Here is a 15,322-nt window from a genome sequence, read left to right as displayed (position 1 = left end):
ACCAAGGGCTACATGGCAATGAAGGCCCGAGTAGCGATGCTGATATTCGAAACTATATACTGTCGCTATACTCGAAGGCAACTGAAGTTTGAGTTACCTCGGCCCCCGTTTGTCAGAGAGTTATGAGGCTTGACCCACCGATCATTCCGCTTGGACTTCTTTCCCTCTCTTTATCTCTCTCTTTCAAGAATAATGGCTATTCTTATTACTTGTGAAAGCGTACCCCAATGATGACAATACTTTGTGTCCTTTCGGTTTCATGAAACACCAGAATTTGTGCTCGCGCACACGCAACCCCCTAGGTGTCATGAGAGCAGTCGATTTAGTCCTGAGCTCATTATATTTTTCCTGCATTCGCAGCATAACAGGTTTGCATTTCATTTGATATTCCGAGCAAAGCTACATTAGATAGTATAAATCCGTTTACACGTCTTTGCAGCCTTATTTCTCGACGCATTATTTCTCGGCGCAGCTCAGAGAAGAGCTATGCGGGAGATCGCGATCTTTAAATATATTGACGAAGATACAAAATAGCCTAGTGTCAAGCTCTGATAGCTATCAGGTTGAGTATTGCGAGCGCGATCAGAGCACACCTTTCACTCGCCGTCTCCATAAACTCGGAGATAGTCGTGCGCGCTCCGTCTAAAGAGGCTCAAAAACCGACTGCGGCCAAGCTCTGTGGCCCGACGTTTGGTTGAGTTTCGATTCGTTCGTCAGAGTCGCAAGTATACAAAACCTACCCTGCTGCCACTTAACGATAGCGGCGAGCATAATGATTTTTTTTCAGTCAGAAACAAACCACAAAATGTAAGTGAGGGCGGCTCATTGTACGCAGTGGCTCCAGTAACAGAAGCTTCTAATGATCAGAGTCAAAGCGAGCTATTCTGTTTGCGGTTTCTACCGATTACTTGCGATTTGTGTAAAATTAAACCGGACCACTCCTCCAGCCGTCCCACCAGGTGCAGTCGCATCAAAGCTGACAGGAGTAACTTGTACTGTCAATGAAATTAAATCGCTTCCAGCTTAATTGGATACTGTCTCTAATATTGCCGCGAAAAGAAGAGATGAGCTTTCCCCATTCTCGCCTGAAAGCCACCGACAACAGGCAATAGCGATATGTAAATATGAAATGATGATATAATGAGTTCCAGGCTGTACCTCGTTAGGCTGCAGCTTGTTTCTGCATAGTTTTAGTGTAGCTATGCAGATGTGTTCAATGTTTGATGTATTCTGCTCGATGTATATTTACATAAGATTTTTTCGATAATTTGTCTTTAGGCCTGCATTGTCAGTTTGTTTGCAACCTCGAGCACGGAGCTTACCAGGTAGTGATATTCCTGACGATTATCTGCTGATCGTTCAATGTACTCTCGTTCCAGCATGGCATCTATTCGTTTCTTTATAAGCGAAGCGTTTGGCTGAAAGCGACTGGTCAACTGCGCAGTAACTTCTGCTACCAAAAGGTTATGCTCCATAACTTTTCGAGCTCTAATATAATTTAGAACCATCATTTAAAGCATCACTTACTTCATGATACGAACTATAGCAGCGTCTGTCTGGTATCGACGTAATTGCTCGACCTTGTCCATAGTATCTCTCCGTTCCGACTCCGTCTCTGTCTTGTTCATATATGCAACAGTAGGGAAGGCGATACGGCGTAATTTCGACTCGAAGTTCTTGTTAAAACAGAATTTATCTGTGGGCTTAACGTCTTTCGATTTTGGCTCCTTCAAAAGAATCTTTGACTTCGGTGCAACAGCTAAGGACTGCAGGTTTCTGATAAGCTCGATTTCGGGTATCAGAGTCGACTGTTTTATCTGCTCAAATGATAGAAATTCGTCGTCGGAAACATCATTGAAGAGCATTAGAATGACCATAGCATATGTCGATACGTTTAAGTCATGTTCACGCTTCCGTTCTTTCACCTTGAAACGCAATGTCACATCTGCATTCCCCATATTGGGATTCCAGGTCAACGATCTTCCGCTGTGTCTTTTCTTGTAAAACCTCTCAAAAGACGACTTAATTAATTCAATCTCTGCAGGGTAAACACATTTGTGTTCCGACACGTTTGCTAAAGTGACCGGCCAATTATTAGAGGTCAGAACATTGACTGAAAGCTCAAGACGGCTTCCATATCTTTGGTCAATTTCACCAATATAACGCTTATACTCTTGCATGATATCTTTTGAAATCTTCATGTCTTTGAACATTCCTTCCAGCTTCGTGGTGAATGAGTAACCAACTTCCATTTTGAGCTTGCCAATCATCATACGTTCAGCGTCATCAGATACTGATCGTCCACCCAGGAGTCTCTTCGCTAAATGCGCCTTATAATATGTTTCGAACATATCCTTATCCGATATATAGCGGAATAATACAATAGCCCTGTCAAGGGTGGCTTCAACTTCGTCCTCTGTCTTTCCTTTGAGTCCCTTCTTCAAATTTTCATCGATGTATAAGGAGAGAAATTCACTTGCGCGGTCCATTTTATTGATGAAAACCGAAAATGCATTGGTGGTGGCTGTTTGTACTTGAATATCGCGATTCATCGTGTCATCTATAATCCGATCGTACAGTTCTTTGAATGAGAGAACTGACTCCACCCATTTAAATGCTGCTCGGGTGGCGGCATTCTGTCGGCCTATCAGTGACCGGTCTCGCATCGCTGCAGAGCTGTCAATACCAGAACGATTATAACTGGTGATGTCTGATTTTTCAGTTGCTGCTGTCGTGCTGACATCGCGTTTCATATCTTGTAGTGCGTCGTCATTGATGCGCAAGCCCTGTGACACAATTCTTTCGGCCAGATATGATTTGAGCTCGGTTTTGTCAGGGTCAACTCGATTACAGAGTCGGTACAGACGCCGGAGATCATCGAACTTATTATTCTCGATCATGAACAGAACGCCAGAATTTTCCATTCGCATGACAGCTGGGAGATTTCTGGTAATTAAATTTTCCTCGACAATCTTGGTGATTTTCGTCTCTGTATTAGCGGAAAGGTAAGCAGTCGTACGCTCGTACTCCTCCACCAAACGACGCTCTGTCTTCCAAAAATACTGAGACGAGTCACACTCTGCAAGTAGCTTTTCAGCCTCTTTGCGGTAAAAATCGACTGATGACGACAGAAAAAGTGGTTCGAAAGAGCGCGAGTAAACAGTTTCACTTTCGTACTTATCGTCACTCAGGGACTCAAGCATCAAAACGGTAGCTTTAATTGCTGCGGTGTCCACCATATCTCCATTTCGCTCTAAATGAATCTGATCTAATATGATTGAGTACAGCCGTAGGTCAATCGGTAAGTTCGGGTTTCGAATAACATTATCACGAAAGAGCGATAACCCAGCGTCATATACAAGAGGTAGTTGTAGCTCACGGCAATACACACGATCCTTCCCTATCAGCAGCAAGAAGCGGGTGGGACTTACCATATACATTAAGATGTCACTAATCATACGCATCCGTAAGCAGTGATCATCCCATTGTGCCTTGACTGAATTAAGGAATCGCTGTCCGTTTTCACGCGAGTTGACATTTTCTGTGCCATTTACTCTGCTAGTCATTGACGTGGTGTGGCCAGTCGGAACAACAGATATCGCCGATTCAGCCGAAGTAGTCGAAATCCCGACTGTCAATGGTGCTAAATCAACATTGACAATTGCACAGAGATGTTCTGCGACGAACGCTTTGAAAGCGTTGTACAGACGTTCAGCATATTTTCTAAGAACCAGAGTGTAGGCTGTGCGGTAAAGCTCTTCATATGATAGTCGGGAAGCATTTTTGCGGTACATCTCCTCCATAGCAGTTGATAGTATTACCCAAGACTTATCAAAACTGACCTCTGCCGAGTCGCGCTGTATGTTAAATCAGTTTTTGAAAATACCTACATTGCGAGGGGGGCGCATTTTAATCCGCGACTTGCTGGCTGACATTTCGTATATACTTGTCGATCAAGAGCTACGAGAGCCTGACAAGAGCTGCTGTTTGACTGGATGTTCACGTAAAAATCTCTCAGCCTGTGATAACGTTTGTGTTGTTTAAATTATGATCGCTGACTTGCCGTGGTGGCTAGATCCAGCTAGAAATTGACGACTTCGTTATAATTGCGACTCGACCATAGAAGATCTCTCCATATATCCCTCCAGAACAAATAAATATGCACACTGCGGTAGCGGGTCACGAGTTTGTGAGGTACGACCGCCGGAGCTATCGACCCCAGACCAATCGACGAATAACAATTACTGCCAACCGACGAAAAGCTGCTTGATAGAGCTGCTGCGGCTAGCGCCGCATAATTGTTCGTGGAATAAGGTATAAGAGTCTTACATTTTTGCTTTTAAACATCTTGCGGCCGTACGCGTCTCCATCGATGTTATGAGATCACGACCACCGTGTTTTACGGAATCGTCCAGAAACTAGTCTGGTGGCCGCACGTATTCATTACGACTATCTGATTGCACTTAACTGTAGATAGATGTTCAGCAAAACGATACTGTAAACTAGGAAATAGATCTTCTACTTACATAAACATGATAGAAAATGCAAGTTTATAGCGACTGAGTGCCGTTTTGAATACAAACTTGATAAAGAAGGAGAGATACTTTTTATATTTTTTTAATCGGTGGTCATTCGTTCTTGAAGGCTAAACTGACACTATTTACGCAGTGACGCTCGTCAGTGGGCGTCGGAAATCCTTACGGTCATTAGAAAGCACGGACCCCCTCTTACCTTCGCCCTTGAAGACGTGTCCCAGGTGACCACCACAAGCCGAACACACGATTTCCGTACGCACCATACCGAACGCGCGATCTTCAAAGCGCGTTACTGCCCCCGGTATAGCATCGTAGAAAGCCGGCCATCCGCAGCCACTTTTGAATTTGGTTGCACTTCGGTACAAGGGCGTCGCACAGCCAGCGCATGAATAGACGCCATCCTGATAATGTGAGTCGTACTTGCCTGTGCCGGCGGGTTCAGTGCCCTTGTTCCGAAGCACGGCAAATTGTTCGGGACTGAGCACAGCTCGCCATTCATCGGTTGACTTATTTTTTGGATATACTTCTTCAGGGGCAGGCATTTTTCTGCACAGAGAAGTGTAACTATAAGAGAAATTTCTGCGTCCGATCGTATATATACGCCGAGCCATTTGCCTGGAAACTATCGGTATATCGGCGGCGTTGATTCCATTGGGATTTGATGATGTCTGATGTTACCCGGAAAAACCAGAGATATGCGATTTGATATCCCAGCGGTGTTGCATTCTTTTATTGGCTTCAAAATCAAAGCGTGACGACGAGTGCTTGGTCATATGGTACGATGTTTGGTTGCTTAGCCACTCTATGCCTATTGTTTGAGCAGGCACTGGTAATCGGCTTTATAGAATGTAGTATAATAGCGACTTCTAAACCAGTCTCCTTCCCCGAGACCGCTAAAACCGACTGTTAATATCACGTGATAATATAGACACGCTGCTACCACGGCAACCGTAGTTACAAACAAACACAACGCCGGTTTGGGTATGGGCACATGACAGCATATTATTTCACATAACGCAGAATTTTCAGAAGTTCAAAGCTATATCCACAAAACCAGATCGCGTATCTCACAGTTTATCTACTTTGCGTACCGGAACTAAGTGTGTCCACAGAGTAAGCAGTCTTCTTCTCCGCGTGCCGGATGAGTACCCGTTAGGCCGCAGAGTCACGGAGAGAAATTGAAGGGCCCTCGGGTCCAGCACAGCAAGCAGTCCAGCCGTGACAGGACCCGAGACGCGCGCATACGCGTGCAAAAATACCAACCACAGAATTTATGGCATCTCCCTCGCCTGTGGTGGCTCGCAAGCCATTGTCGCAATGTTCAGTCAATCTCACGCATGCTACGTCCGTATCACCTAAACGCGCCTCGCGTGCGGCCTGTGACAATCGCCGCGAACGCCGCGAACGCGATACTACTCGTACCTCAAGCACATCAACAGAAGAGATGAGGACACGCGAACGAAGGACCGCGCATGCAGCACCTGGACCACACTCACGACGTCGTACAGTCTCGGTTGCCGCAGCCGTCACAAACGCATATGCCCGCCGTGAGCTACGCGACAAGGAGGTTCGCGAGAAAGAGGCTCCCGAACGACGTGTACGTGACCGAGACGATAGATCCAACGATAAAGAGAGCGACCGTGAGCGTGAAGAGCGTGAACGTGAGATCGATTCGATACGGTCATGGCAACGACAGTGGCGTATGGTTCTTGAGACATCGCTATTCTATTTTGATGGAATAGACGAACCTCTGCGAGAGAAAGCGAAACGCTGTCTTTTGCCATTCGGTGCAGTAAGTGTTCGTATAAATGGCTGTTACTAACGTTAGATCGTCGAGCCATTTTTCCAAGGAAATTTGACGCATGTCATCACTAATAGATCACTCGCAGTTGAATATACATCTACTGATGTCATACAGCAAGCGCGACAGCGAAAGATGAAGATATGGTCTTATGAAAGTAAGGACCCAGCCCGATCTTACTAATGAACAGAACTCGTGAGATTTCTCTCTCATTTGACCGAAGATCCAACTGTCACTGTCTCGGCCACTTCGTCTTTTGCACCACTAAGTGCAGCAACTCATAATGAGAACTCTAATTTGTCACGGCTTCTGCTTCAGGAAAAAATACATGGCCCAGCAGACTCAGATCCCAGAGCTCGCAGGGATGATCACCACTACTTCAAAGGCCCTTATATCTGTATACGAGATCTTTCTCAACACTATCGCCCTATCATGATGCGCGAGTATGTCAGGGTGTCCGATCCCGAGATGGGAGACTGGCCGCAATTCAGACTCACTGGGCATGGAAAGTCACCTTTTGTGCACGATACACCTTTGCGCCCGCATCATGTATCAGCACGGGACAAAACTCGATCTGTAAAGCCTCAGACCCAGAGTCGAGTTGCAGATTCAAAAGCGAAAGCCGCTTCGCCTCTCTTAACATTAAAAGCAGTTGCCAATGAAACCCCATCTATAACCCTGGAGACTACTGAGGAGGAATACGGAGACGATACCGAAATCGTTGACAAAGTCATCGTTGTCGGTGAAACCGCCACGAGAAGTGATGATACTGAGGATGTACTACCAGCGAAGGACACCGGCAAGAGTGGTGGCACCAGTTACAATAAACTCGATCGAACCGCGGAAGACGTGCAGATATCAGAATATCAACGTTCTGATGATGCGGCGGCTATATCAATGACTGCCAATACAACTGAATCTTCAGACACCAAACAAGCTGTCGTGGGTCATAGGGTCTTGAGCGGAGAAAGAGACATTAGGATATTGGAAGGCGCTGCAGAAACTGTAGAGCGAGACTCAGAAGACGACGAGTTGACAACGAGATCAGCTCATCTTTCGTCTGCCTGCAAAACTAAACGAAAGTACGACACGGATATCGATGTGACCTTAGATCTGTCAGCGAGGAAAAATTCGCGGGACGCTGTTTTTCTTTCGAGTAAACGTGCTCGATTGGAAGAGGGCCATGGCTCTGACTTTCGTGGCAAAAGAGCTGATACTTTGTCTGATTTACGCGCAACATCGGTACGGCTCAATTCACATTCCGACTTTGCTAGCATACCGAGCCCCGGTTGCTTGGCCAAGAAGTCTGCTAGATCGTTTGCTCGGTCGCATTGTCACTCGCCGGAGGTGATCGCGTCTGGAATAAACAGGTCTATGGCGACGTCGGCTATAAAATCTATGACGCAATCTGGGGGCACAGCAAATGGTCTGGGCACCAACATCTCACAGGCGCAATCGAAGGAGATCAATAATCTGAAGAGGAAAATATTCGAACGAAAGATTCGGCCATTGCCCGTCCCTAATGTGGCTGTCCGAAAAGAGGCAGTCGCAGTGAAGGAGATGAGACCGGGCTATTGTGAAAACTGCAAGGATCGTTTCGATGATTTCGAGGAGCATACTAAATCTCGAAAACACCGGAAGTTTGCCTTGAATGACGATAACTTTGTCGAACTCGATGATCTACTAGTACAATTGCAACGGCAGCCACGTCATATGACGTAAAGATTTAATCGCTTATTGGCTCTTGAGAAAAGCTTTATCCATACGTAAATATTTCACTTTGATCAGAGATATGGTGTTAGCATGCAGTATAGGTGTTTATTGAGAAGGATATGACCATTCAGGACATCTAAAAGGTATATCCAATGTAACTTATATTATTTAATCATATATAGAAAGTTCAGTTTTAAGAAAACACCAAAACATCATTTCCAATCACCAACAATCGTAAACTTAAGGTTTAAGTTTCCTTTAGGTCTATGCGTAATAATGAATTCTGTTGGCATCGCAAGGGATTGTTCAGGGACCAGATATTCAATTTTGTAGCGTCCGAGAAAGCCAGCGAGTAAAATCCTAAGTTCGAATTCTGCCATCCTCTTTCCTATGCAGATTCTGGTACCATTTAAAAAAGTCATAAATGCGTATGCATGCTCTGCCTTATGCCCAATCCATCGATCTGGGTTGAACTCGTCAGCATCTTCGCCCCATAAATTTTTGTCCCTGTTTAATTGAGGCGGGACCAAATGAATGATAGTTCCCTTCTTTATCTTCACTCCTTGAACATACGTATCCTCGTATGCCTCCCGAACAGTTATAGGGATTGGAGGATGAATTCGAAGGATCTCATTTGTGAGATGAGTGATAAATACCAGCTTATCGAGATCATCTTGTGTCTGAATATCGGCAATACCATTGGGGAAATGCTCTCTGATCTCTTTACGCGCCCGCTCCTGAAGTTCCGGATGCTGGCATAAGCGAAGAAAAGCCCAGGTCATAGCTGTAGCTGAGGTTTCGTGTCCTGCGACAAGAAAGACCATCATTTGATTTGTTATTTCATTGACCGACCATTCGTATGACTCGTCACGAACAAAGTATGAGAGAACATCAGGTGAACGCTTGTTTCTGTCCACCTTTTTTCCCTCTTTGGCTGCATCCATTTGCTCACGAAGAAAGGCGTCGCGTTTATCCAGAACGATTTTCTCACAGAAATCAGCTACTACTTTTTTGTTCCGGGCAATCATACGGTTGGCTGCGAGTGGTAGTGTACTAAACCCCGGAATGAAAGAGTTAAGAGCAAAGATGAGGGGTGTATCGACTGGATTAGAGATTGCACTGTAAGCAGCTACGATACTATTGTTCTCGTCTGAAAGCGCATTCATGCTAACACCAAATGAGGTCTCACCAACAATATCAAGTGTCAGCCTGGAAAGGAAATCCGGCGCGTTCATTGTGATTTCTTCACCCGACTGTTTGCCATTATCCAGTATCTCGACAGCATGCAAGAAATTGCGGGTCATAATGGGTATCATGCCACGTACCTGCGCCAACGAGAGAGAGGGTGTTATTAATTTACGCTGCTGCCGGTGGTCGTCGCCTTCCGCAAAAAAGAGGCCATTTCCCAGCACACTTCGGAAACCGCGCGCCACCGTCTGCGGCTTGACGAATTTGTAGACCTTGCTATTAAGGATTTCTGTAAGCCCGGCGATAGACGTCTTAAATCAGCTGGAATCGATGTATAGCACGTACCGGAATCAAGTTATCCATTCCAAGAGGACCAGGAAATCTCACGAAGGGCACGTCTTGATTTTCACGCGCCAGACGGGCGCCCGCAGTCCAGTCGTTATCCTTCCAATAAAGTACAAATGCACCCATCAAAAATGTTCGTTTCTTCGGCGCAGGTAAGTTGCGGTATGGCGACACGAAGTCTTGATAGACGAAGATCCAATATGATACTTTCAATATTCCAAATGTCAGGAACAGAAGGATGTAAAGAGCAACGCCGCCGACCATAGAAGTTATCGGTCGGTGGAGCCGATGTATAGCCAGCTCAGCTACAAGAGCTTGCACCGAACACCAATTGTACACCATGCCTGAATTCAAGAATTCGTGGTTTAAAAGTGAGCGGAGAGAGTTCCTAGCCTTGAAGCTCCGTAGATAATGTAACGGGGTCTTGTTGAAAATAACGGTTGGCTTTGGGAATCGAAAGTGGGTTTGGAAGATTTACGATACGAGAGTATGATCTAATCATCACTAGTTTGGAAGTAGGCGATTATCCTCGTCCTTACATAAGCGCCAAATCCTGAAATCTTAGTCGTGGAATATATTACCATAGTAAACATTCTTAGTCAGTTCACCTAACCCGACACGTTACTACTGCCGAGCTTCAGCATTCAGAGCCGTGCTCTCAGCGGTGCTATTATAATAAATTGCCTAAGCATGACCATACCAGAACCATATCACCTAATGCGCGTTTAGCTGTCGTTGAGAGAGAACCAAATGAGGTTTCGGTTCAGATCTTTTGTACGTTTGAGTGGCTTAATTCGAGTTCACGACATACATACTCTGACTTATGGTGGAATTCGAATATTCAACGTAGCAGGCTTAACAACGTTCGAAGACTTACCGGCATCGTCGTGGCGATAGGCAACGTCCCCGCAAAACAAGGCAAGGCACAAAGTTCATGTATCGTCACGTCTCTTTGGATGCAGGAGTGACGCAGACAGAGCTCTCTTTGGGTGCGACGGTGACGAAGACAGAGCCGTTCATACAAGATGATGTCAGATATGGAGAAGGCGTTTGATGAGATGTGACACCATCTAAAAATAGCGACGCGAGCTGTCAAAATATTCAAGTGCTTTACTGTGTAGGGGACTTACTACTAGATCTGAAACACCTGAGCTGAACATCTCGGCTTCGATGGCTAATCTCCGTACGGCTACGAATGCGGCACTGCACAGCCATCGCCGTGCATCATGTTAAGGCTAAACATCAGTGCCGCACGCGCTAGTGCAGCAATCATAATTTTGGGTTAAACATTATAGCACGGGGCAGTGCAGCTGCGCCTACTTCTGCTGTTCGCACAGATTAGCCTTATCCTATAATAAACTAAGTAGATCTTCCTATTCAAGATCGTGTAAAATAGCTTCTTGGAATACACTCGATCTGTAACTCAATCAATCCCTATACAGACAAATCTAGACACTACGCAAGGTCATACATATCTGAATTCAGATCACCGACGAGACAATCGGTGAAGTTGCGTTCGCCGTGTATAGAAACATCTGTTTGCACCCTGAGAGTCGATCAGGGCTATCGGGCTTGTCATTAGAGCCTCTATCGACGAGTTTATGTCACTAAGCCTCTTTTATTTAGTCTACCATGCTTTACTAACATCAAGCCGCAAAATTCGTAGTGCGCTGTATATGATATTCTGCGAAATGTTTGGCTGAACATTGTACCAAAGCGAACGCAACCCCGTATTCCACTCCATCTACTATCGAAATGAGTGACTGGCTTTGTGATCAGATTTATTTTCCCTACTGTCTGCTACACGAAATCTACTCTTTAATCTCTAGTGCCGTACGTTTATTAGTTCTGCAGTCTATTGGCGCTGTTCTGACTTCCTTGCAGATATGCTAACTTGCTTTTGACCACCATGAGCATATTTGACGTCGGCATGGCATTATAACAGTCGCGTACTTTGGCTATAGCAGCAGCGAAGGATGTTCCTGGCTAGTAAGCGTCAGACGCTGAGGATTTGTCGAAGCTTGAAATCGAGACACTGTTCATTTGCGCTACTTGGATCACGCCCCCCTGGTGAGTGGACGCGTGCATCCTACTCCATAAAAAATGGCTTCTTCAGGTTGATGTAAGACCTCGCACATGTTAAAACAGAAGAACCGGTATCAGATCACACCCATTTCGGCACCAAAGGAATACAGACTAGAAGCCGCGGCTGCGGCGTAATGTTTGGAGATTGAGGTGACGCTGTCAGATCTGGGCACTACGTACTTTCGCGATCCGGACTAGTGTATAGCTAGAGGAACGGCACGGCCGCTAGTCTCAGGAGAGTATCGGTACTCTTATATACCAACGTGAGGCACGAGGCACAGCACACAAAGCCCCCTTCTGACGTACCTGTTCGTACACTCATTAGTAGAATCCCTATACATTAGGATGATAAAAATAGCACTTTCATACGGCACATATCTAATTTAGAGTTTATCCACAGGTACGGTTGCATATAATCTCGATCATGTTAAGCTATCACAGAACAGAGATGTAGCTTAACCATATCAAGCTACGACTATACCTAATATCAGTGTTGTTGCGGCAGAATGACGCGACAACATACTGATGTACTCTTCTGGCGCCGTTTTCTATTCTTCCGACATCTCGCTTCGGCGCTTTCTATGATGGCATTACAGGCGCCGTGGCGGCAGATCATAGATCTAGGTTACGTCTGTGCCTGAACCAAATGTAACCTTTCTCCAAACTAGATATATATCTCCCCCTCCGTCCCTGGGTCAATTCTCTGTTCGCTCTTCAGATACGTCATCTTTCAACACAATTTATAAGCCTTTAAGGTCTACCCACCCCGTTGCAGCCCATCGACCAGGCTGCCTCTGCTCTCTGCCAGTCTCTGCCAGTACGTGCACGCATATCCTGCAATTATGAGCTCCTTTGATAACTTCGTTGTGCCAGACATAACGGAATCATTATTACAGTCTACCGGTATGGTCGCTCCCTCATCGGGTGTCTCGTCATCGGTTGCTTCCTCATCGCCTGCAACATGGAATTATGACTACGATACGCCTGTGGAAGGGCTCTATCAACCTTTTGCGTTTCCACAGAACTCTCTGTTTAAGTCGCTTTCGATGCTAGACGTGTCATCCTGTGGTAGTTATTGTCCTTCCACTGCCAGTTCATTGTCTTCTACCATTTCACCAACTGCTACTGTCTACTCTCAGCTGGACGATGCTGATTTCTTACCTTGGTCGCCAACAACAGCGGGTCTATCTGGATCAGAGGATAACTTTGATGAGCTATATTCACAGCCAAGTGTATTGCTTGACCAGCCTGACTTTGCGTCTTGCTCGTCCACGGCTGTATCAACGGCAGCTTCCACACGAGCTCCAACTCCGACCATAATGCAGCCCCCGGCTATGCCCAATTCGGTTGTGGCCCCGCAGCCAACGCCACTACCGCTGCCGGCGCCGCACCCGGCGCCAGTGCCAACGCCACAGCCATCCACGGCATCAACGCTAGTGAGCACACCTGCCTCGTCCGCATACTACCAGCGCAGCCCTTTGCGTTTTCTGTCTGTCGGTCACGCTAAGTCATACGGCGACATAGCCTATGCTCCGCCAGAGTACCCGCAGCGCCGGTCGTTGCCCAGCGTACACTTTCCCCCGATGATTAAGATCGATCCAGCTACTACTACGACCACGACAACAGTGAGCGATGCCGCAAGTAGTACTACGACTACAATCACTACTTCCACAATGCGTCCGGATGCACGCGTGAGTTATCTGGGTGATCTGTCTCCCATCCCGCTGGGTAGTAGCGGGGTGATGCCGCACGCACAGCCACCGATGCCACGCATACCGCGGACACCTCACGAATTCGGCTCTCAATACACGGCGCCGCACGCTATACCGCACCACGTACATAACGACAATCATGGCGCTGCCACCAACGCGGATCTCACCGACGACTATGATGATGGATCCACTCTTGACAGCAACGGACGTCGGCGCCGCGTATACAAAAAGACTCAGTACACATGTAGCCACTGTCCGCTAGTGTTCTCAATTACGTCTATGGATAAGTACTGCGAGCACGTTATCCAGTATAATGTGTCGCGCGAATTCAAATGTACAGTGGCGTCATGCCCCTGGTCTATAGTTGGTTTTCAGCGCAAGCTTGAGCGCGACCGGCACTATGCGCGTAAACACGGCAAACCATCTTACGAATGTCGCTTCTGGGGGGGTGAAGGCAAGGAAAAGTTTCTTGGGGCAGGCGTGTGCACCACACAGTGGCATGCCGACTCTGGCAATCGGAGCCGTCATGAAAAAACCGTTCATGGTTACTACGTACCTACTCATCGTGGGAGAGGAAAGTCCTCGTCGTCTCTCGATGAAATGGCAATGGTCCAGGTCAAGCGTCGGCGGAAGAAAAGACGATCGTCTGTGGTCTAGACAGTCCGGGTCTGCCCCTCTGTCACTCTCTCACACTCTCTCTCTGTCTCTTTCTCTCTCTGTCTCTCACCCCTCCCCGCCCCCCCTTTTTTTTTATTTTTTTAAAATCCGCTGCTAGGCTGCGCTGGCTGCCGGCAGCTCTTGCTCGGCCGCTCGTTTGTGGAAAACTTTCGATTCTCATGCAACATTTCATGTCGGTACGCACCGTCACAATATCATCGCACACTTCTCTGCATATACTCTGCACTTTTGTCTAAAATTAGCCTTTCGTTTGCCTGTACTCTAATTCGCCCTACATGTACAATACCACCACAGTAATATATTGAATTATCATCCGCAAACATGTCTTGTCAGTCCCGAGCTGCTACATACATGTCTATTGTGTCCAAAGCTGAGTTAACATTACGCTATCTAAACTTTGTTGTCCGCATGGAAGAAAGCACTACTTCCTATTAACCGTACGATGACCCAGTATTCTGGACATCTTGGCCATATTGGCCCGGCTGAGGGTACAGGTCGGCTGCTGTACCTTGGCAACTTCTCTGCATAAATATTGGGTCCACCATTTCCAAAAGTCTGGGTGCATCCAACCAGACTGGCAGAATCGGTAGCTGCGAAGTGCCTCCTCGTGTAAAATGCCACAGCATGTAAAGTATAAAGCCGATTTTCTGATTTTTCTTCAGCGGGGCCGGCGTAACCACGCGCCCACCACGCGCACGCGAATTACTGGCCCGGTCAGACCTAGCCGATCTTGCTGAGATACGTGGGCAAGCTTACAGATGATTCATATACCCAAAACCCCATTCGATCCGAACGTTACATTCCAGAAGGGACTATAATCTAACCTGCGCAAAGTAGTTGATTCGGACGATTAGTGCCGGTTTTCAAGGCGCCTGCAGTAAGCACAGAGCACCTATGACTAAATTTTATACGTCGTAGCTACAGTGCAAGTTTCTTAGTCTTCACTACGACTTGATAACCTATATGTGCCTACCGACGACCACTGCGCCAGAGTTACCAGCTCATGTGCGCCGGAGTACCAGCTTATGTCACCAATGCAATGGTACAGAATTGCCCACCCCGGTACCTAAATCTTCGCTCGTGTTCCAGCACGTTCCAGGGGGGCAACGTGGCTGTCGCGCGACGCGTTAGTTCGGTTGTATCCGGAGGATTGGACCGTAAAAACTGCAAGAACCCCCCTATTTGAGTCACAACCGACGAGAGAAATGGGCGTCCCCATTTTTATTAGTATCCAAGATGCGACGTTGATCTATAGGGCTACAGGA

At 46.7% G+C, this 15,322-nt stretch overlaps 5 protein-coding genes across 5 annotated transcripts; 2 read left to right on the top strand and 3 right to left on the bottom strand.

The window, feature by feature from the left end:
* Positions 1-1,274: 1,274 nt before the first annotated feature.
* On the bottom strand, positions 1,275-3,935 carry V1510DRAFT_358522 (Cullin; the record flags this gene model as incomplete). Its single annotated transcript, XM_066930920.1, has 5 exons — positions 1,275-1,488; positions 1,528-2,644; positions 2,702-3,395; positions 3,432-3,857; positions 3,891-3,935. The coding sequence occupies 5 exons, from the start codon at positions 3,933-3,935 to the stop codon at positions 1,275-1,277; spliced, it is 2,496 nt and encodes an 831-aa protein (XP_066791870.1).
* A 693-nt stretch (positions 3,936-4,628) lies between these two features.
* On the bottom strand, positions 4,629-5,077 carry V1510DRAFT_358531 (Mss4-like protein; the record flags this gene model as incomplete). The annotated part of the gene is made up of 2 exons (XM_066930921.1): positions 4,629-4,696; positions 4,732-5,077. 2 exons carry the CDS (start codon positions 5,075-5,077, stop codon positions 4,629-4,631), a joined length of 414 nt encoding a protein of 137 aa, XP_066791869.1.
* A 902-nt stretch (positions 5,078-5,979) lies between these two features.
* Positions 5,980-8,058, top strand: V1510DRAFT_358604 (Dfp1/Him1, central region-domain-containing protein; the record flags this gene model as incomplete). Its single annotated transcript, XM_066930928.1, has 4 exons — positions 5,980-6,327; positions 6,364-6,493; positions 6,527-7,065; positions 7,516-8,058. 4 exons carry the CDS (start codon positions 5,980-5,982, stop codon positions 8,056-8,058), a joined length of 1,560 nt encoding a protein of 519 aa, XP_066791868.1.
* Positions 8,059-8,261: 203 nt separating this feature from the next.
* V1510DRAFT_358715 (cytochrome P450) lies at positions 8,262-9,846 on the bottom strand (the record flags this gene model as incomplete). Its single annotated transcript, XM_066930933.1, has 2 exons — positions 8,262-9,548; positions 9,583-9,846. The coding sequence occupies 2 exons, from the start codon at positions 9,844-9,846 to the stop codon at positions 8,262-8,264; spliced, it is 1,551 nt and encodes a 516-aa protein (XP_066791867.1).
* Positions 9,847-13,284: 3,438 nt separating this feature from the next.
* V1510DRAFT_409469 (uncharacterized protein) lies at positions 13,285-14,090 on the top strand. The gene has a single exon (XM_066932585.1). It carries the CDS (start codon positions 13,341-13,343, stop codon positions 14,034-14,036), a length of 696 nt encoding a protein of 231 aa, XP_066791866.1. The 5' UTR covers positions 13,285-13,340; the 3' UTR covers positions 14,037-14,090.
* Positions 14,091-15,322: the final 1,232 nt, after the last annotated feature.

Source organism: Dipodascopsis tothii, assembly GCF_038497935.1.
Source record: "Dipodascopsis tothii strain CBS 759.85 unplaced genomic scaffold V1510scaffold_1, whole genome shotgun sequence".
Taxonomy (NCBI): Eukaryota; Fungi; Ascomycota; class Lipomycetes; order Lipomycetales; family Lipomycetaceae; genus Neoaidaea; species Neoaidaea tothii.
Note: the sequence above shows the minus strand (reverse complement) of the source record. Positions and strands in the feature narration are given on the sequence as shown.